At 39.6% G+C, this 22804-nt stretch overlaps 1 protein-coding gene across 3 annotated transcripts in view; it reads right to left on the reverse strand.

The window, feature by feature from the left end:
- Window positions 1-2731: 2731 nt before the first annotated feature.
- Window positions 2732-22804, reverse strand: part of LOC140162547 (uncharacterized) — a 60079-nt gene continuing 40006 nt past the window's right edge. For all 3 annotated transcript variants that reach the window (XM_072185798.1, XM_072185800.1, XM_072185799.1), the window contains 7 exons: window positions 21349-21514; window positions 19317-19465; window positions 16955-17790; window positions 15221-15784; window positions 13275-13510; window positions 12617-12733; window positions 2732-2891 (listed from right to left, as the gene is read on the reverse strand). In XM_072185798.1, coding sequence (XP_072041899.1) covers window positions 2756-2891; window positions 12617-12733; window positions 13275-13510; window positions 15221-15784; window positions 16955-17790; window positions 19317-19465; window positions 21349-21514 — 2204 coding nt within the window. In that variant the 3' untranslated portion in view covers window positions 2732-2755. The remainder of the gene's footprint in view (window positions 2892-12616; window positions 12734-13274; window positions 13511-15220; window positions 15785-16954; window positions 17791-19316; window positions 19466-21348; window positions 21515-22804) is intronic.

Genomic DNA, 22804 nt, shown 5'->3' on the forward strand with positions numbered 1-22804 from the left:
GGTGTGTGACCATGTACCATATGCCCTCAATAATTTCTGTCTCATATTGAGGACTGCCTTCCCTGATATTCTGGAGCTTATGATTTTTTTTTTGATTTTCATTTATTTATAACGTTCAGCTGAAGCCAGACAAAGCCCAAATAGTGCTCAGAGGTTACTAACCGAATATGATGGCACAGGGATATGGGAAGAGGTCTGATTTTAGAACCAGGAAGAAAACGCAGAAAAACCTGTGAGGACGAGCATGGATCGGCAACCAAACTCACATGTGGCAATGCTGGGAATTGAACCCTGGCTGCAGTGGTGAGAAGCGAGTGAGAAAACCACTTCACTAACCTGTCCTCCCACAACTAATACTAGCTTTCATTCATATTGTTAGGTTTCAGACTTGGTAGGGCCTACTCCGGGGGCCTACTGAGGTGCTCCAGGATGCATGAAACATCCCAATTGCATTATTCTAGCCTAAATCTACACAATACTTATGGAAGACATAACCTTAATCTCTCACACAGGGAGTGTGACTTTCAAATGGGGTTACTTATTTGGGTGACTCCTTTAAAATCTACACCCCCTGTGTGGAAGATTAAGGCCATGTCTTCCATAGAGGTGTATGCATATCAACTTGAATAGCCCATATAATGCTCCTCCCTACTTAGCCATAATACAGTGTTTTAATCTCATTATATGAAATGACAACCCTTGAACATGCTTAAAACAAAACTACCAAGAAGTTACATAGGAAGTTTTTTGCTTTAAACATGTTCAGGGGCCAATGACACATAGGAGGTTTTTCCTGCACAGCAGCAAAATATTAATCTAAGAACTACACATGGCAGCCTTATGATATATACTGCATTTTGCATCTGAAGTTTTCACATGTTTTGGTGGCAGGTGTATACCTACATTGTTAGAAAAATAATATTAGCCCCATACTAGGGGTAGACACAATGCCAAAATCAAATTCAAATTTGTTCATAAAATTGTCAAAATTTCAGAATTTTAAATTTTCATGACCATAAATATAAAATCTACATGAAAAATGCATTTAAATGAGTACAAACATGCCTAGTATTGGTTCAGTGGTTGAAATATGAGTGAAAATTTACAATTTTTATGATTTTGGTTATGTATGTGTGTGAAACCTTCAGCAGTGTGTTAAAGATTTAGTCATAGCCAGCATAGAGCCTGTTGCTTCCTGGTAGGGGATAGGTTTCTTTGTGTGTGGCACGGATCGTATCAAATAAGTCACTTGTTGCTATGAACTGATTTAGAGTTATGGCTGAATAAAGTGTTTATTTTCTTTTGTATTCTATTGTTTTTAGCAACATAAAAATGATCATATCTCAGGCACGCTATGTCCTATTATGATGGGGATATCAGCATATTGTAGCTTTATATGAGAAAGGTTGTCAAATGAGAACTTAAAAATATATTTTATTTTAACAAAAGGCTCATTTTGCTCCATGGTATCAAATAAAAATATGCTTGGTAATATTATTGTTGAAATTGTGGAAACATTTATTGTATTATATCTCAAAATATAATTTTAAAGGTCAGGTTGTTTACAAATGGGCTATTCCATTTAAAATCCACACTACCCCTGTGGAAGATTTTAGAAACATCTTCCGCAGGAGGAGTGTGAATTTCAGGCACATTAGGCAGCTTCATTTTAAACTCACTCTCCCTCTGAGGAAGATTCAGGTTGAATCTTTCTCAGAGGGTGTATGAAATTCAAATGGAGCTGCCTAATGTGTCAATTCCATTTGAGATTCATACTCTCCCTGTGGAAGATATTTTCCAAATATTCCACAGGGGTAGTGTGGATTTTAAATGGAATAGCCCAATAGAGCATTAGGCCATATATCCTATTTCATTACCAGTAACACATTTGCAGTAATAAACTCATTAATAGCAATTGAGGCAAATGAACAATAATAAACATCTCAAAAAAGGTAACTAACCCCCTTAAATAATGGCCATTTTTCGAAAACAGGCTATTGTATTACAAATCTGTAAAATGCGTTGGAAGCAGAATTTATTTCTGCACATTTTGACACCTCATTTGATACGATAGCCCAGAAAACCATAAAACACCGCTCAATTTAATGTAGTGAGGTCCAGATTTGAAAGTTGCACTTACCACGTTGCTTACAACAATACAAAAACACTCAGATATCATTACACAGATTTCCTTCCATTATACTGAATACAAATTAATAGAATTTACTGCAACTTTCAAATATTGGGTTACATTGATTTAAATGTACGCTGTGACGTCAATATTTAGTCAATTGCTATAAATGAGGTGTCAAAATGCGCAAAAATAAACTCTACTTCCAACGCATTTTGCAGATTAGTAATACAAACCCATTTTTGAATAATGGCCATTATTTAAGGGGGGATAATTAAATAGCCAACCTTTCACCCAGGGGTACCCCTTGGTTGTTTTCCTCCCCTATTATAAAAGTAGTTTGTTGTTTTTCATACCATAAACAAGCATTAATTTAAACAACCCTCCATAAGTAATGGAGGCAGGTTGTAGCAAAACGAAGGAGAAAAACAACACAAATGAGAAGATTTTGAGTAGAATTACACCTTCAAATCTACCATCATTGCAACAGATGTTTCAGTATGTTGGGTGCAGTTAGCTACTCTTTTTTTCCATTTAGAGGTATAATGCTTGTGGATGGAATTCAACGGTATTGTGACTTCACAAAAATAATCCAGAAAATCAAATTTACCATTTGGCTGGTCCTCATTGGTTTCTACCGCTATCCTGACATAGCTCCCATAGTTGCTGTGCTGTCACATTGCTCACATACTCATAGCATAAGGTCCACTCAGATGTTCTGGCCAATTCTTCAAAATCTGGTTCTGTCTCTTGATTTTCACTAGATAATGAAAAAACAATATTGGTCAAAGTAGGAATGATTTTTATGACAATGTGGGTGCTGAGATGTTTATCTAATCCAAAGATTAAGCAAGAGTTAGAGTTTCTTGTTTCACCATGCGCGTATTTTATGGGGGGCTTTTGGGCCCAGCCCGGAAAAAAAAGGCGTGAAAAAGAGAAAAAGAAAAAGAAAAAGGGAAAGAAGGAAGAGAAAAGAAAGAAAGAAAGAAAGAGGAAAGAAAGAAAGAGGAAAGAAAGAAAGAAAGAAAAGAAAGAAAGAAAAAGAAAGAGAAAAGAAAGAAAAAAAGAAAGAAAGAGAAAAGAAAGAGGAAAGAAAGAAAGAGAAAGAGGAAAGAAAGAAAGAAAGAAAGAAAGAAAGAAAGAAAGAAAGAAAGAAAGAACCAACCAACCATGATGGAGAGATAGAGGGGCGGCACATACCAGGAATGCAGAGAGAGGGCGGCTTGTAGCCAACCAACTATGATAGAGAGATAGAGGGCGGCACATACCAGGAATGCAGAGAGAGGCGGCTTGTAGCCAACCAACCATGATAGAGAGATAGAGGGGCGGCACATACCAGGAATGCAGATAGAGGGCGGCTTGTGGCCAACCAACCATGACAGAGAGATAGAGGGGCGGTACATACCAGGAATGCAGATAGAGGCGGCTTGTAGCCAACCAACCATGATAGAGAGATAGAGAGGCGGCACATACCAGGAATGCAGAGAGATGGCGGCTTGTAGCCAACCAACCATGATAGAGAGATAAAGGGGCGGCACATCCCAGGAATGCAGAGAGAGGGCGGCTTGTAGCCAACCAACCATGATAGAGAGATAGAGGGGCGGCACATACCAGGAATGCAGATAGAGGGCGGCTTGTAGCCAACCAACCATGATGGAGAGATAGAGGGGCGGCACATACCAGGAATGCAGACAGAGGGCGGCTTGTAGCCAACCAACCATGATAGAGAGATAGAGGGGCGGTACATACCAGGAATGCAGATAGAGGGCGGCTTGTAGCCAACCAACCATGATAGAGTGATAGAGAGGCGGCACATACCAGGAATGAAGAGAGAGGGCGGATTGTAGCCAACCAACCATGATAGAGAGATAGAGGCGGCACATACCAGGAATGTAGATAGAGGGCGCCTTGTAGCCAACCAACCATGATAGAGAGATAGAGGGGCGGCACATACCAGGAATGCAGACAGAGGGCGGCTTGTAGCCAACCAACCATGATAGAGAGATAGAGGGCGGCACATACCAGGAATGCAGACAGAGGGCGGCTTGTAGCCAACCAACTATGATAGAGAGATAGAGGGCAGTACATATCAGGAATGCAGATAGAGGGCGACTTGTAGCCAACCAACCATGATAGAGAGATAGAGGTGGCATATACAAGAAGGGCGCCATGGGGCGGCCATGACACATACAAGGAGAGCGGTGGCTTGTGAAAAAAACGTGTGTCAGTCACCCATAAAGGGCGGCACATGGTCAACTTGTAATGGCCAATTCTTCAAAATCTGGTTCTGTCTCTTGATTTTCACTAGATAATGAAAAAACAATATTGGTCAAAGTAGGAATGATTTTTATGACAATGTGGGTGCTGAGATGTTTATCTAATCCAAAGATTAAGCAAGAGTTAGAGTTTCTTGTTTCACCATGCGCGTATTTTGCGGGGGGCTTTGGGGGCGCCAGCCCCCCGGGGGTAAAAAAGGGGCGGCGAAAAAGAGAAAAAGAAAAAGAAAAAGGAAAGAAGGAAGAGAAAAGAAAGAAAGAAAGAAAGAGGAAAGAAAGAAAGAGGAAAGAAAGAAAGAAAGAAAAGAAAGAAAGAAAAAGAAAGAGAAAAGAAAGAGAAAAAGAAGAAAGAAAGAGAAAAGAAAGAGGAAAGAAAGAAAGAGAAAGAGGAAAGAAAGAAAGAAAGAAAGAAAGAAAGAAAGAAAGAAAGAAAGAAAGAACCAACCAACCATGATGGAGAGATAGAGGGGCGGCACATACCAGGAATGCAGAGAGAGGGCGGCTTGTAGCCAACCAACTATGATAGAGAGATAGAGGGGCGGCACATACCAGGAATGCAGAGAGAGGGCGGCTTGTAGCCAACCAACCATGATAGAGAGATAGAGGGGCGGCACATACCAGGAATGCACAAGGAGATAGAGGGCGGCTTGTGGCCAACCAACCATGACAGAGAGATAGAGGGGCGGTACATACCAGGAATGCAGATAGAGGCGGCTTGTAGCCAACCAACCATGATAGAGAGATAGAGGGGCGGCACATACCAGGAATGCAGAGAGATGGCGGCTTGTAGCCAACCAACCATGATAGAGAGATAAAGGGGCGGCACATCCCAGGAATGCAGAGAGAGGGCGGCTTGTAGCCAACCAACCATGATAGAGAGATAGAGGCGGCACATACCAGGAATGCAGATAGAGGGCGGCTTGTAGCCAACCAACCATGATGGAGAGATAGAGGGGCGGCACATACCAGGAATGCAGACAGAGGGCGGCTTGTAGCCAACCAACCATGATAGAGAGATAGAGGCGGTACATACCAGGAATGCAGATAGAGGGCGGCTTGTAGCCAACCAACCATGATAGAGTGATAGAGAGGCGGCACATACCAGGAATGAAGAGAGAGGGCGGATTGTAGCCAACCAACCATGATAGAGAGATAGAGGGGCGGCACATACCAGGAATGTAGATAGAGGGCGCCTTGTAGCCAACCAACCATGATAGAGAGATAGAGGGGCGGCACATACCAGGAATGCAGACAGAGGGCGGCTTGTAGCCAACCAACCATGATAGAGAGATAGAGGGGCGGCACATACCAGGAATGCAGACAGAGGGCGGCTTGTAGCCAACCAACTATGATAGAGAGATAGAGGGGCGGTACATATCAGGAATGCAGATAGAGGGCGACTTGTAGCCAACCAACCATGATAGAGAGATAGAGGTGGCATATACAAGAAGGGCGCCATGGGGCGGCCGCGACACATACAAGGAGAGCGGTGGCTTGTGAAAAAAACGTGTCAGTCACCCATAAAGGGCGGCACATGGTCAACTTGTAACCAAGATAAAAGAGGGGGTGGAAATGTACAACAAGTCTAATATGCCCACAGGGTGACTTCACAAGGAGGGCGGCTTGTGACGGGCGGCACATGCAAGGAAGGCGGTTTGTAACCAGGACAAAAGTAGAGGGAGGGGGGAGAGAAAAACACTTGTTGGTCATCTATAGGGCGGCACATCGTGACATGTAACCAGGGTAAAAGAGGGGGTGAAAAGGTAGATCACACTTTTGACTATATGGGCCTGCACTACAGAAGTATGGGGGATTTTTTTTTTGTGCGGCACATATACAAGGAAGGCGGCTTGTAACAAGGAAAAAAGTAAACTGGAGAGAAAAATGGTTATCAGCTACCTATCTGTAGGGCCGCACATGTTGGCTTGTAACCAAGAGAATGAGGGAGGGGGGCGCGGCGGAAACGTACAACAGGCGCTATAAATATAGGTGACGGAGGGCGGCTTGTGAGGTGACACATACAAGGAGGGCGACTTGTAACCAGGACAAAAGAACAGGGAGGGAGGAGAGAAAAACGCTTGTCAGTCACATATAAATGGCGGCACGTCGTGATTCTTATTGGAAAACGGTATATCACGCTGTTTAACTATGGGCCTGCACTGTGACACATAGAAGGAGGGTGGCTTGTGGGCAGCACTACATAAAAGTAAGGTGGCTTATGGGGCGGCACATACAAGGAAGATGGCTTATAACCAGGAATAAAGCAGATGAAGGAGAGAAAACCGCATATAAATGGTGGCTTTCAACAGTGGTGTAACGACGGGGCAGAGGGGGGCACGCTCCTGGGCGCCACCCTTAGGGGCGCCAATTGACCAATTCAACATCGATTCTGCGCTCCTCCTGGCGATAAAAGTCAAAATTTTTGCACGCTTCATGCAGCATTTGAACACAAATTCATTTGAAAGATCAATTGACGGCAATCAACTTCATTATAACCAAAATTAATGAGTCATAGGTCCTATTTGTGCACATTTTTGCGCGCTCCGGGTATTTGTTTCGGATTGCTCCATTGTGTATCCTTAGCCCTGGGCGCCAAAACCCCTAGCTATGCCACTGGCTTTCAACTAGCACTGAGAGAAGAGGGGAGAAGGAGAGAAAAATTAACGCCATGCATGACCATTCCTTAAAGCCTTAATGTACGATCTTTTTTAATTTTTAGATTTTTCTTTTTTCTTCTAAAATGATAATATGCAATCATTATGAAAGTTCCCAATACATTTGGACGCCGAAAAACATTGGGAATTTGCAAAGAAACAACATCATAAACTTCACCTCTATCACTCAAACATCTCGCACTATTTGGATTAGGACAGCGAAAAGCGGCCTCAGAGTTAGTCTCCCACGCCAGTTTGGTTGCACGCCCTCCACATGTGGAGGGAGCGTAACTAAGCTAGTTTTGTACGAGACTACGGTTTATGCGATCGTGGCCGACATAAAGTCATAATCTAAAAAGATTATGACTTTATGTTGGACCAACAGAAAATCGTCCCGTTTTACTACAAATAGGACGAATTTGACAGTTTGCTCATAGATTTAAGTTAGAACATGTGTAAGTATTACAAATATGCCAAAAAAAAATCCGTTTTGAAAAAAATAAAGGTAACTTCTGAAAAAAGCTCGTACCTTATTTCTTTAACTAACGGAGACAACAGGGAACTTGCCGCCTCTGCGTTGGGTTCAGCGCCTCTTTAATTGATTTTGAGCCCGCGTCCAAGCAGCGAAAAGCTAAATTTCAACAAAACTAATCATTATGAAAGATTGTTTTACGGCCGGCAAATTCAGAGGGTCAGAAAAAAACCGAATAAACGCATGATCAGATACAGTGCCCCCTCGATGGATTTTGAGCCCTTCCAAGCAGTAAAAATCTAATTTTTAAAGGCTTATGCCGTTAATTTCAACAAAACTAATTATTTTGCTTTGATCAATAAAACTAAGAGAGTAAAAAAAGGAACGTGCAGCCGGTGTTGGAATCAGTACCCCTCGGTAGATTTTGAGCACCTCCCATGATGCGAGCGGCAAAAATGTTGCCACACCTCTTGCGAATTTAAAACTATTAGTATGAAAGACAGTTTTTCAAAGCCAAAATTTTCAGAGGGTAACAAAAATCATATAGCCCCGTGCCATTAGCGTTGCATGGAAGTCAATTATATTTTGTCATATAAACCTAAAAAGTGCCAATTATTCCACATCTGTATAGCTTCAATCATAGTAAATTTTCTGGCGCTTCGAGCGCATTTGTACCATAAACTAATGTTGTCACTGAAAGGCTCTGGATTCACTGTACTTCAAGAAATTTTCCAACCCACCCATGTTAAAAAGAAATCTACGCCACTGTCCATAGGTTCATTCGAGAGAAATGTTGTGACAATTTACGATTTGCATCTTCCTTTTGCCAAACATTTTGGAACATTTAGTATTAAAATGCCAGATTGGATCGCGCTTCTCGCGCATTTATCTCGGCAAACCCATTCTGTGAGTAGATCTGTGAGACGCCCCATTGGAAATTCTTTTTTTTTTTCATCTCAAACTTGAACACAATCACGAATCTCAAAAAGGAGAGTCATAATTCCATCCTTTCTATTATGTAAATCATTAATATGTGTGAGGCAGCTCCTCTGATGCCTGGAATAAGCATAAAACTCATGAGCTGGATCAAAACACCTGGACTAAATTAACCAAATGTTGTAAAACGCCTATACACAATTTTTGGTATAATTTTTGGTATAATTTTGGCACAATTGTCCTCAATTGTGTTCATTTTAGCATTGAATCGCACTTGTCCCTGTAATGTTCTCTTAGTAGGCCTAGTAAATCAGTGGGGGGGGTCGGGGTAGGGCGGCATCCTGTATCTTTTCTCCAGGGCGGCACAAACCATCTCAGCCCCCCGGGGTAAGGGCCTTCTAGATACGCCACTGTTCACTAATATCCATGTTGTTTTTATTTCTAGCACTGTGATTTCATTTTTCCCAAACCTTGAATCCTAATTTCTGAATTGTCCACTAGTCCTCTGCATTGCGTTATTTGTACGAATGAGACTAAATTGACATTGGCTGCATAAACAGCGCATATGAAACTAATAATAATTTTGTACTATTTTCTGCAGTATTAAATCTGGTGCGTAAAGTTAATCACACAGAACATACATGTACTCATATAAAGGTGGTCTGTCAGCAAGCTTGCAGCACAATCATGAAAAGGCATTAACCCTAACACCAGTAAAAACCACAAAATACCACGATGAAAAATTCATAACATGCATGCATCCCAGGGTCTGCGATGACGCAATCACCCGAAGTGTGATATGCTCACGGAATTGCTGGCGGGCAGCAATAACCCGAGCAGCTACCGGTCCGATCGCTCGCTTGGCATGCGGGGTCAAAGGTTCAATCCCGGGGTGCCAAGTCAAAATTCTTCTTCTTCTTGAAAAATTCGGATCTTCTCTGACTTCCGATACCAAAAAGCATGGGTCAGTGTTAGGGTTAGAAAAGATGTATTTTTCCAGATTAGAGTGTCCTCTAACCCTAACACCAGTAAAAACCACAAAATACCACAATGAAAAATTCATAACATGCATGCATCCCAGGGTCTGCGATGACGCAATCACCCGAAGTGTGATATGCTCACGGAATTGCTGGCCGGGCAGCAATAACCCGAGCAGCTACCGGTCCGCGATCGCTCGCTTGGCATGCGGGGGTCAAAGGTTCAATCCCAAAAGCCAAGTCAAAATTCTTCTTCTTCTTGAAAAATTCGGATCTTCTCTGACTTCCGATACCAAAAAGCATGGGTCAGTGTTAGGGTTAGCGCCATTACCAAACTTGAGATGAGGTGAACCAAGGAACAACTCTACCTAGTATAAAGCCATAATGGAAATATCTTCTACAGAGGGAGTATGAATTTCAAATGGAATGAGCACATTAGGCAGCTCCATTTGAAACTCACCTTCCCTCACCTTCTCAAGAGGATTTAAAAGATTCAAATAAAGTTGCCTAATGTGTTCATTCCATTTGAAATTCATACTCCCCCTGTTTTGGCAAATTTCAACATAAAAATTGCAAATTGTACCGATACAACAAAACCAAAGTTAGACCTAAAAAAATAGACAGGCTACTTCCAGGCAGGAGAGGTTACTTTTAGGAGCAACCTGTCCTACAGATTAGTTGCTTTTTTTCTGTATTTTACACACTGGTGTAAACATTATAAATATTCAAAAATCAGGTTTGAAATATTTTTACCAAATTCATTTAAGAAGATCGTACATTATGGCTTTAACTCTACCAGCCACTATCTTGACTTTAACGCTCTTTTAAAGAAACAGCCTCTTTATAAACCCTACTAAATGTGACAATTCTCACACTATTTAATAAGATTTAATTATCAATTTATCGGCCTTTATCTTAATAGCACTTGACAAATAAATGCAACTAACAAACCAAACATCGCATGTGCCCTGAGTTGCCACACCAACAATTTGGTAGCCCAATTGGGCGACTTTTGAAGATTTGCAACTTTTGACAATTTCCTGTCCCATAGAAAACCAATGGTTACGAACAAATTTGGGCAACTTTTCAAAATCGGCTCCTGCCCTTCTGGGAGTTTCCTGTCCCATAGAAGCCAATGGTTAAGAGAAAAATTGGGTGACTTTTCAATTATATGACCCACAATTTGGGCTGAAATCTTTTGGCAACCCTGCATGTGCACAACGTTAAATTGGGACTACCCCGAAAACTACCTTAAACTTTGAACTATAGAATATATTCTATTTACAGATAAAATGAATTGATATGATTGTTATTTATTTGCGGTGAAATAATATTTGTTTTGTAAACTTTGACCGACAGAACAAATATTTACTTACAAGTTAGATAAGATTGATGTCATGTCTACTTCTTTAATACCTTGGTTGTGACTCGGCATTGTAACTTTCGGTTTGTGAGAGCAGTTTTGAGACACTTTGACCTCTGATATATTGGGGAAATTGCTCTAATTATTATTTATTCATTTATTATTATAATAATGTTACCATTAACAATACTTTAAATAATCAATTCATGTAATATTCATACCTTTTAAACATTTTAAATAATATTTTGTACGCACAAAAACCAATTTTCCCGAAAGGTCAGAGGGCAAAATGTCTCAAACCTGCAAAACTGTCCCACAACGCATTGCAAATTTCAATGTTGATTTGGCTTTATTGTCAATGAACTTTTTGACATAAAATTTCTGCATATTTCTTGCTGCATCCTGGTTATGTTGCAATGAGCTATTCAAGTTGAAATCCATACACCCCCTGTGGAAAACATGAACTTAATCTCCAACAATAGGTGACCCCGGCCATCCGGGTACTTATTTTACATGACTCTACAGTGCCTACACTTACGCTTTTCAACCCACAATAGACCGTGGAGCAGTGCGACTAGTTGAAGACTTGTAACAGAGGCTGATTCAGTTTGTTGACATTTTGTTTTGACCTCGAATCAAGCATATTTCGGGCCGATTTCGGTAAAATAAGGGTTAAATACTTGGCGAAAATTGCATTTTATGTGAAGCTGAACACATGAACATGTAGTGGAGAGTCTTTATTTTTGTTGTTGGCTGGAGGCGCCATGTCGAGAAGTTATAGAAATGGTAGTATTTTGGCCGATTTGAAAAGGGACAAACCACAGAAAACTACAAATTTGACTTCTGAATCGGATTTGTTGTCAACGGAGGTCAACGGCTTGTGACGTCACTCCGGGGTCACCTATAGGGGGTGTATATTTCAAATGGAATTGCCCATTCATGTTAACCCCATTTGAAATTCACACTCCCTGTGTGAGAGATTAAGGTCATGTCTTCCATAGGGGTATATGGATGTCAACTGGAATAGCCTACTGTGTCACCAAATTGCACTCTACTTTCGAAGTTGCAATGTGTCATTTATAAATGGCAGTAAGACAAGCAAGAATGCTTTTAAGCAACGAATCCCACCTTGAAAGTTGTATTGAAATAGGCCAATATTTGGACTACAAATTATGATGTGATATGTGTACTGTATTAGAAGGTTTAGTTTGAAGCCTCGGAAAAAGTCATACAAATGTCAAAACTATATACTTTAGTCCAGTGTGCAATCATTGGTTGATTCATACATCTAGGGGTCATCAGTGTAACACCATCTCACCTCTATTTTGGGCTCATGACCCACCTACGACTGTATTGCACTAGAAACTTGGAGATAAGGCTAGGTGTCACTGACCTGTGGCTTAATTGGGGTTAGAAATGGAGTATTTTGTGATCCTAGCATCATCTTTTTGTGGCATTTTTCAGTAGATATCCACAAAAAAAAGCTTAGTCTCAAAATTTCAGTTGATTCCGATTTTGCGTTGGCAAGTTATGCATTATTACGTGTATTACACTGCTCCATAGGCCACCGTGTTGTAATTTCATGCTGGTGAATTCAAATTTGATGATATTTTTACTAAATGAATTAATCTGCAAGAATCCAGAGGTTTCTAGTGGTATAAAAATCTCAACTTTTTTTTAGAAAAGTGGGGGATGAGGCTGTGGATCACAAAATGCCCCTTTAAGTCGTTGTGTTTTCGCCAAAATGGAGATGGGCATGATGCATTGAGCCCTGAACATGACCTTGTGAACATGTTGGTATTCATACCTGTTATTTGTTGGTGCCAGTGCCAGTAGTCTTAGCAACTGAGCTTGAATCCAGGCTTCACAGTCTGTATGTGACTTAATGCTATCTATCCTTGGACCAAATAGCATCTGGCTTACCCTGAAGACAAAGCACCAAGAGTATTGTTATTTTTCTTATTTTTATCTTCATTTATTACTATTATTATTGTTATTATAATTTCTTAAGCACTGTAGAGGGCATGACACTCTACAAGAAAGAGGGGCCTATGCACTCAACATCTTTGACCAACTCATCACACCCTCTACGGCACTTTCTGTTGTCTATAAAAGGAAAGCCAGATGTGATGAGTTGGCAGTCTGATGAAACCACTAGTGTAGTGATGAAACATCACTAAAACGTGAGTAAACCATCTTCGTTTTTAGTTGGAATTGTTCATAACAAACAAAATTCACAGTACTCTGTAAGTGGTAATTTTCACGAGGGTATTATTTTTGTGAATTTCGTGATTAGAGCTCCAACCACAAAAATGACACCTTGCGAATATATGCAATTATGTATTACAAGTATATGAAAGGACTGGGCAATCGTGAAAATAACATTCACGAAAATGTGTCTCTCACTCCAAATCACGAAAATAACTGTACGCAAATATTACCACTTATACAGTACTCTAAATTACCTTAGAATTATTTCTTGCAACGTAGGTCTATTCTGTGGGTTTTCCTGCAGCATTGATTTCAATAGTGATTGCGCTTCATCAGATAGAAAACCTGGAACCTGTACTGGTTGGTTTGATGAATTGGACCTAGAATCGAGCCCCGGGGGACTCTCCTGTGGTGCTTGATTGATCATGTGACATATTGTTGTTGCTATGGCGTAGAGGTCTGATGCGTCATAGACATCAACTAAGTTGAGCTGTGTATTGAAATATTTTATTATTTATTAACATTATTCTGTTTAGTATAATAAGTATAACAATAACGCACATCATGTGTGTTTATCTTAGCACCAAAGTCTTTTTCAAAATGAGAGCTCCATTGCAAATAAGGACAGTGTTATTACTACAATCTCTGACAAAATGGGTGTAACACTTTGATACGGGTACTTCAAATATGCCCCATTCCCCCAGTCAATGTTGCCAGTTGTTTATTTGGTTATGCACCCCTAGCTATAGAGACACCTAACATAGATAGAAAGTAGATAGGTAGATAGAAGAAAGAAAGAAAGAAAGAGAGAAAGAGAGAAACAAGAAACAGTGAAAGAAAGAGAAGAAAGGTAGAAAGAAGAGAGAAAAAAAGAAAGGAAGGTAGAAGAAAGAGAGAAGAAAAGAGAGAGAAGAAAGAAAGAAAGAAAGAAAGGAAGAGAAGAAAGAAAAAGAGAGAAGAAAGAAAAGGAAAAAAAAAGAAAAGAAAGAAAGGTAGAAAGAAAAGAGAAGAAAGAAAGGTAGATAGAAGAAAGAAAGAAACTAAGTGCAACTGACAACCTCTGTCAGTGCCACTTCGAGGTGCGATGATGAAATGATCACAAAGGGCACTTAAAGGTCACATCTATATTTGTATATATATATTTGCATTCAATCAATTAATGTTTTTATTTCCTTCTTTTGACAACCTTGGGTCTATTGAGGGAAAGGAGGAAGTCGTCCCTAAATTTCATTCTTTTTACACGGATGTCTAGGATTCAACGGATCATATAATCATTGGGTCGAAACATTTAAGCTCAATACACTATGGACCACAATAGCCTCATCCCAATGGCATAGTCCAATAACCTCAATTAGATTATCATAGTGCAAAATTTGACCTCGAGTTGCAGAGTATGAGTTTTTGTACCCAAATTTTCAAAGGTCATTCAATGAATGTACAAATGTATTGGGGTTTAAGAACTGTGCCCCTGATAGATGAGCATGTTGTGGATCCTAGTGATAGACGGAAATGTTTCAGAAATGTGGGCCAACTTTCATATTTGTAGACATTTTAGACATACCTTTTAGCCACAAATGGAAGCTAAAAAGCAATATTAGTTCCTATATTTAGGGAAATCGACAGGGAAAACAACCATGCAGTAAGGTTAATAGTAAAAGAAAAATTAAATTCAATGGAATGAAATCTGTTTCAAAATATTTTGAAATGTTTCATAGAAACCTTTGGGTTCAATTTCATGAAAGAATTGAAGACCTCTGAACTAAAAGGGCTTACGTCACATTGAGTGCATTTCGAGATAAATGGCAAAGAAGGTTGTTATATCCACATGTAGTTTCAATGTAAGGTGGTTTTGTCCATCCAGTTTCAATGCTCTACCACATTATTTCACTATGAAATTTGCACAGAGGGTGTAGAACTGTAGATAGCCCCCTTGTAGCAGAAACTGATACAAAGTAATTTTTAACATATTAAGCAAAAATTTCTGACAATCCTTAATTTAGGTTGGGGAAATTATGAACAAATATTTATGAAATCAAGATCTTTTTTGAAAATAGGTATTTCTGAAAGATGTGCTCTATTACCATTATTACTTTCTTACATTTCTTCAAGAGTATGCCTAATTGCCTATACACAATATAACATACAGCTGTACATATATACATACATACAATCAAAAAAACAAACAAGCATCCAAACCTACCGATTTTTGATAGGACTTTGGTGGCCCACCACTACTATACTGCATTAACTCCGGTGACCAGGCCATGTTGTTTCCCGCCATGATCTGACTTCTCTCGACGAACGGGATTGGTTGTTTGCTTTCATTCACCAATCTTCTAGCCAATCCAAACTCGCCTAACACAACCCGTAGGTGATCGTCAATAAACACTTTGCTTGGTTCAAGATCACGATGGACTATACCATTATTTTTGAGGTAGTGTACGGCTTTTGTAAGCTCAAGAAGAATTTTTAACACACAGCGTTCACTCATTACTTGATCGGTGGCGCTGCACATTGCACTCAGTGCGTTTAAAGATACGCAGTACTCGGGCATAATAAGTATTGGGACACTGTCAGGAAGATGTCCGAGGGATGGATTCAAAGATGACTCGATCTGATCCCTGAGGTCGGCTGTGGGCTGGTTGTACCAATGTAATATTCTAGTAATGTTCCTATGTGGTGGCAAATTGTTTAGAATCTCCCATTCACTACCATAATGGACATCTTTGGACAACGAGGGCGCTCTACCATGACTGAGAATTATCTGCAAATGAAAATAACGAGGGTATTTAATACAAGACTTACGATTGTACCATGCAGAGTCATTTTAAAAAAGCCTGGTTTATTTAGTGTTATTGCATAATATCATTGCGCTTAACAGAAATATTGCTGACCACAATGGGCTATTCTATTTAAAATCCACACTACCCCTGTGGAAGATTTAGCTAAAGTCTTCCACAGAGGGAGTATAAGTTTAGATTAGAATAGACAATTGGGTAACTTCCATTTGAAATACTCACTCCAGTTGTGGAAGATATTGGTAAAGCCCATTATACAGGGGGAGTATGAGTTTCAAAATGATTAACCCTGACCAATTACATTTGAAAAACATACTCCCCCTGTGGAAGATAATTTCAAAATCTTCCACAGGGGTAGCGTGGAATTTAACTGGAATAGCACAATTGGGTAAGACAATCCCTATAAACCATTTAGCATCAATCAGGGTTGCAGCTCTGGTGCAGTACCCTCTTCATCCTAGATACAGATTAACCCTCTTTCCCCCCTGTTTCCCCAGTAAAACCCAAAATTACTTAAATGTTCACCTTTGTGCAGTAATTTAGTGCAAAATTTGTTGATTTTGCCCCCTGAAATTCACTTTGCCCCTCAATGCCCCCCGCAAAAAAATTCCTGCCCCCCCAAGTCTCTATGGGTAAACTTGGGACAGTTCACAGTAACTTCTTAGTCCACAATCTTTTCAAGCTAGCTCAATGCTTTTCCATAAGAACAGAAAAGCGACACTGCTGATGCTCAAGACTATATACCATTTTCCACCCAGATGTGGCAGTGACGTCACTGCGCATTTCATTCGGGGCACCTTAAAATCGCAGGCCTTTGCTCAAAGTGCACTTTTGCGCTTAAAGATGCCACATAGATGTGCGTGCGAAACAGCTACCTAAACGCATTGATGTCACTGCCACATCAGGGTGGAAAATGGTATAGTGCCGTACTAATAGGGCTAGCTAAAATAACTAGATTTTTTAAGATACCTTCAAAAGTTGCCAGATTTGGGTGGGAGGGGGCACTTACTAATATTGACTTTGTATAATGTTAAGCCCTTTCAATTTCGCAACAAAACAACAATAGCAATAACAGCCCTTTTTGTTTTCAAAAGTCACAGAAACAAACCTTTTTTGTGTGACTTAATCAAACTTACCTTCATGGCAGCCAACTTGGATTGGCATTTGATCCTGAACACAATTTCTGTCACCAGTCCATCTTCCTGCCTTCTCAGTTGACTATCAACTGCTTTATCATCCACACACTTATAATCCTGACCTCTAGTCCACATCTTCCCCGGTTCACAGGAAAGTTTACACTCTGACCTTTTAGCCAACCCTGTTGCTATGGTTTCCAACTTCCGACATGTAGTAGTCTTTAACGCAGTCACTGACTCCCCATGAATCTGATCATTAAGAACAGAAGCAAGCACATCTACAAGATCAGAAGAATCATTCAAATATGTCTTACTAAAACAAGAGCAGAATTTGGAAGCAAAGTTTCTTTGTGGCAAGTCTTGACATTTTGCATCCACCATATGTATCTCAGTTTTTGGTGTTTCTACTTGCAAAGACCCATCTTTGGGTGTTTCTAAACCCGATTTGATTTGAAACAACTCTGACGCCAGCTGCCTGCTTCTGGCATCAGCTTCGTCTTTTCCTCGTCGTTCCTGCTCAATCTCCAAACTCAATTTGCTGCTTTGTGAGTCTGCTCTGTTCCTGTCGCGTCGTTCCTGTTGCACCTCCGACATTAATTCCTTGACTCGCTTTTCAAGTTTTAGTTTACTCTCCTCATCGAGGAAACCTATCAGTTTCCCGTGTTTTAATGAGCTGTACTTCTTTTCCTGTTCTTTAAGCTTCTTCTCCAAAGCTTCCTTTTCCGATACGAGGACTGCGATCCTCACTTGGAGGTCCTCAACAGTTTTACCATAATGCTGTCTTTCAGCATCTCCTTGCCTCTGATGGAAATATGCCTCATTCACATCCAAATTACCTGTGTGTAGAAACAAACAATCAAAACAAAATAAACAACATTATAGTAATTTTCTGTATAAAATTAAAGTAGGCTCTATGTATATTTAGAGGTCTCTAATTTTATTCCTTGAAAAAGAAAAGTTTTGTCTTTGCAAAACATCAGGTTTTTAACTTTGTTTATACCTTCTTATGTTATTCCCCCATTGGATGTTGAGTCACATTTTCCCTGTTTTTAATTCTATTCAATAGGGTATATTAAAGCCATAATGTACGATCTTACAACATGAAATTGGCTAATTTTTTTTCAAACCTGATTTTTTTTGCATATTTGTAATGTTTACACACGTCCCAACTTGCACCTAAATGGAATCAACCAAATTTGTTGTGTTTGTAGGTCAACAAAGAAAAGTTCGACATAAAGTCATAATTTGGCTTTATGTCCTCCTATAGAACGGCATGTTAATTGGCCAAAATAAGCAGTAGAGTATCACTTTGCCTTGTTATTTCAGCTCAAAATGGACAGAAACCCTTGCCGACAATTATTACTAGTATTATTTCAGCATTTAGAGTATCGAAGAACAAATTTAAAATGGAAGGAAATCGTACATTAAGGCTTTAAAACATTTTGATGAAAACCAAAAATACATTTTTGTGCTTACTGGGAAAGCAGATGCAGCATTTGTACTTAGGAGGCACAAATATATATATGTATATATATACACATACATACAGAAGGAATAAACTATAGCAATATCCCCCTCCATGGCTAAAGCCAGGGGGATAAAAATGGTAAAAATTGAAGAAGTTGATTTAAATCAAATTTTAAAAAATCGTTTGGTTTAAATTGTGATTTTTAAAATTAATTCATTTAAATTGTGACAAGTTAGGAGGCACAAATAAGGAAACAGGTATATATCACCTTTGAAACAGAAACAGAAAACCAAACCACAGACAATTATTACTCACTCAACAAACAGGTAAACAAACAAGTCTGATCTAAATCAAGTTTAAACAAATGGGTCTGTCAAAAAACGTTATTTCCTTGTGTAAGATCAGGTATTATTTCCTTCATGATCAAAAGTTATATGATGTGTACATTGCAACACTGAAAAAAACCTTCACTTAGGGACAATATAAATGAATTACTAAATATAACATTCATACATCCACATATTCTAGTTGAGAGACGGCCATAAACGATGTTAATGCCTGATTTACCAGCTGCTCAGGACAGAGAAGAAGTAGGAAAATCACAATTTTGTTTTAAAATTATTATTTTGATTCATTAATAGAATTGAGTGCACGATTATTGTTTAGATTTATATGCCCTCGGCTCTTGACTCAGGCATCGAAGTTATCAATATAAATCAATATACCAATTTTGCAAGAAATTTGAACCCATCAATATACCAAATGTCAAAAATTTTGGGCAGATTTAACACAAATTGTTGTAGTTTTTACAACCTTTCCCCAAAAGGCTGAAAATGCTACCTGTGTTTGCGGCACATCCCTATATGGTACTGAGTACCCCCGGGCCTGAATTACCTTGTTTCATAGGGTCAGATTGTACTCTGAATGTATCCATATAAGGTCTCTCTTTATGCAATACAGCTGCCGTATCCGAGTATGGTCTATGATGAATATGATACTCTTGGCGATCTTCTTGAGATAACTGGTTCATGTATGGATTGGGTCTGTGAAAGAGAAATATGACACAAATTATAGATGAGGTGACCTCAATGTTTATCAACAAAGGCAAGGGACTGGTATATCTTTATGCTTGAGTGAACCCCATGCAACCACTACACCGTTTAATAGTCTTATTGTGATGTGGCGGGAGTTTTAAAAACACGAGCCCTGAACAAAATATGATGCGCGCGCATACTGCCAGGCAAAAACAATGGAAATTGTGATGATGCTCGCGCATACTTCCAGGCACTGACGTTAGAAGTCACATCATCTGTAGATGAGTTGGTTTATTAACAGGCAAGAGGGACTGGTATATTGATATGCTTGAGCGAACTGCATACAACTACTACACTGTTCAATAGCCTTATTGTAATGTGGTGGGAGTTTTAAAAGCACAGGCCCAGAACAATATGTGATGCACGCGCATACTGCCAGGCAAAAAGAATGGAAATTGTGATGATGCACGCCCATACTGCCAGGCAATGACGTCACAAGTCAACTCATCTATACCAGTCTGGGCTAGACCAGCTGAGATCCAATACATCCCCTATTGAAGACATGACCTTAATCTTCCACACAGTCAGTATAGATTCAAATGGAGTCACCTATTCAGGTAACCCCATATGAAATTCCCACTCCCTGTGTGGGAGATTAAGTGCATGTGTTCCATATGGGGTGTATGTGTATCAATTGGAATAACCCATTATGACAGAATATAATCAAAGAGTACCGACTCAAAAATTGCACCATGCGTAATGCTATGGTAAATCCGCCATCTTGGTTTATCATGCATGGGGGTAATACTGTACCTCCGACATTAATTGACCTCTTCGGTAAATCCCATCAACTTTTGTGGGCAGACCTGTGATGTTGTCACGCCGATGCCCACATCCTTGACCAAAAAGGTCAATTAGCAAGAACCCAAAATTGAACAATAAATTATTGTGTCTTGTAGCTTGCATAGCAAAATAGTCCGGATTTACACTTTATTCCCTCCATGAGCAATACACAATCATGGTGGAGTTAGTACTCTTTGGTTCTACCTCGTTAATTTGGAATTTGGAAGTCTATTAAAATAGCATCAATGCTATTCATCAAAAAAATTACCACCATGAAATTGGCATTCTTTTAGCTGACACGAGTTGTTACACACTGGGTTCTGTGGATGCATCTATTTCCTACAATTCGCTGCATATGGGCTGAGTTAGCCTAACTCCTACAGGCCCTGTATATTGTGGCGTCCTTCTACTTTACCCATAATCCTGTATTCGGTCATAAATAGGGCATTGCAAAATGTCTGTACAAAAAAGTGATGAACTTTCTGGCAGAAATCCTTCCATTTGAGACTGGGCAGTAGTGTCCTTGTTTGTCATGAATAATTACATTGGCTCATGAACAAATTTATAATCGTCAGAGTATATATATCATGTATATCATATGGATCCACAGCAGCTGAAAGGAGTATCCCATCATGCATTGCAGTATATCTGCATGCTCCATAGCAAATGTATACAAAATATAAACAAGAGCCGCTTAGATATTGAGAGCTATGGATAGTTTCACAATACTTCAGGGGTCATATTTTTTCAAACAATAGTCTAAGCTCCCCTAATTTAAGCGAGTAATTGAAAGTTGAAGTGAGGGATTTTGTGTACATTTTCTATGACACATTTAGTTCTATTTTGATACCGCAAAGCATCATGGGATACTCCCTTTAGCTGCTGTGATATGGATCACTTCCAAGCACAGAGATCGAAGCGGCCGAGTGGATAGGTTATGAGACTGACTGATTTAGTCTAGGGCTGGGTTACTCTTGTCAGTGACTTTTTGTAGTGCAAACGATAATCTCCTGTAATTGCACTATTATGTAATATTCTGTTATTAATACCTGATATTACTTGGAGTGTGTAGCACCTCCCGCAGAAGACTTGACTGTTTCAAATCGTCCGTTTTGGGTTTTTTCAACTCGTCACTGGATGATTGTCTGTCGTCATACTTCTGTCCATTATCCGGATGCACTGATTGGTCAAGAGGGTACGATGCACTGCGCTGAGCTAAAGAAGGCAAACAAAAATGAGCAGATCTATGTCAGTAGGTTTGAAGGTACAGACAATTATAGGCTCTTGGACCTTTCTGCAAATTTAAGGACGTACTTTAGTTTTCTGTACATTGTTCACACTTGTACCAAGATGTTGACGCATCGAATGCACTCCTCCCTGTGGGACTCGTGCATTGGATCCATCAACATCTCAGTACAATTGCATTATTTTGTACAATTTCACTCTCAGCAAGTAATACACATTTAATATTTATAGGTTAATGAACGCGTATTACTTATTGGGAGAGAAATTAGACAAAATAATGCACGCGCGCTGATGTTGATGCGTCTAATGCACGAGCCCTGAAAGTTTATTAATCTATTTCATACACGAGAAGAAAAAAAACACATGATTTTGATTAAATTATCACTAAAATGTTGGAAAACAGAACCAAATATAAATGCATCAACCCGCCCGACAAATGAATCGATCCTACGCGACGCGAACGCTCGCAAAACACTGCGCGTAGTACGCGGAGTGCACAATATACACAATCAATGTATGTTTCGTACTTTTCTAACAGCTTTTCTGATTGGCTGCTTTGATATAGGAGTGTATGAATAACCTATAACACTTGAGGTACAAAGTGCCTTTGATAAAATGATGCACCCACAGCAAAACCATGCAAACACTCAAACAGAGAATGACTGTATTCGTGTACAAAAAGCTTTCAATATGGTGGAGCATGTAACAGCTATGTTGTAGTTGTTCAAATCCCTAGAACTAGCTGTGTATTCGCTGACACGTCACAGCTCTCTTAACTTTGCACCACATAATTTGGAGATTGAAAAGCAAAGCATGGTACAATAGTGCATAAAACCATGCATACATTTGATATGGTGGAGCATGAAACAGCCCTGTGTACTATCACATTGGATATCTGGTATAAGCAAAGACGTTTCAATACATTTTATTGTCACATAAAGTCATGCACATGCACACAGACTAGCACTCGGTGTACAAAAAGCCTTTGATATTGTGGAGCATGAAACGGCCATGTGTGCTATCACACTGGAGGTCTGATATATGCAAAGACTTTTCAATACATTTTAGATACTGTAACAAAAAGCCATGCATATATGCACACTGACTAGTACTCGATGTACAAAAAGCCTTTGATATGGAGGAGCATGGAACAGCCATTGGAGATCTATTATGCAAAGAATATTCCATACATTTAGATACTACTGTACCATAAGACATGCATATATATGCAGAATAGTATTCGATGTACAAAAAGCCTTT

Source organism: Amphiura filiformis, chromosome 10 (genome assembly GCF_039555335.1).
Source record: "Amphiura filiformis chromosome 10, Afil_fr2py, whole genome shotgun sequence".
In the NCBI taxonomy this organism is placed as follows: Eukaryota; Metazoa; Echinodermata; class Ophiuroidea; order Amphilepidida; family Amphiuridae; genus Amphiura; species Amphiura filiformis.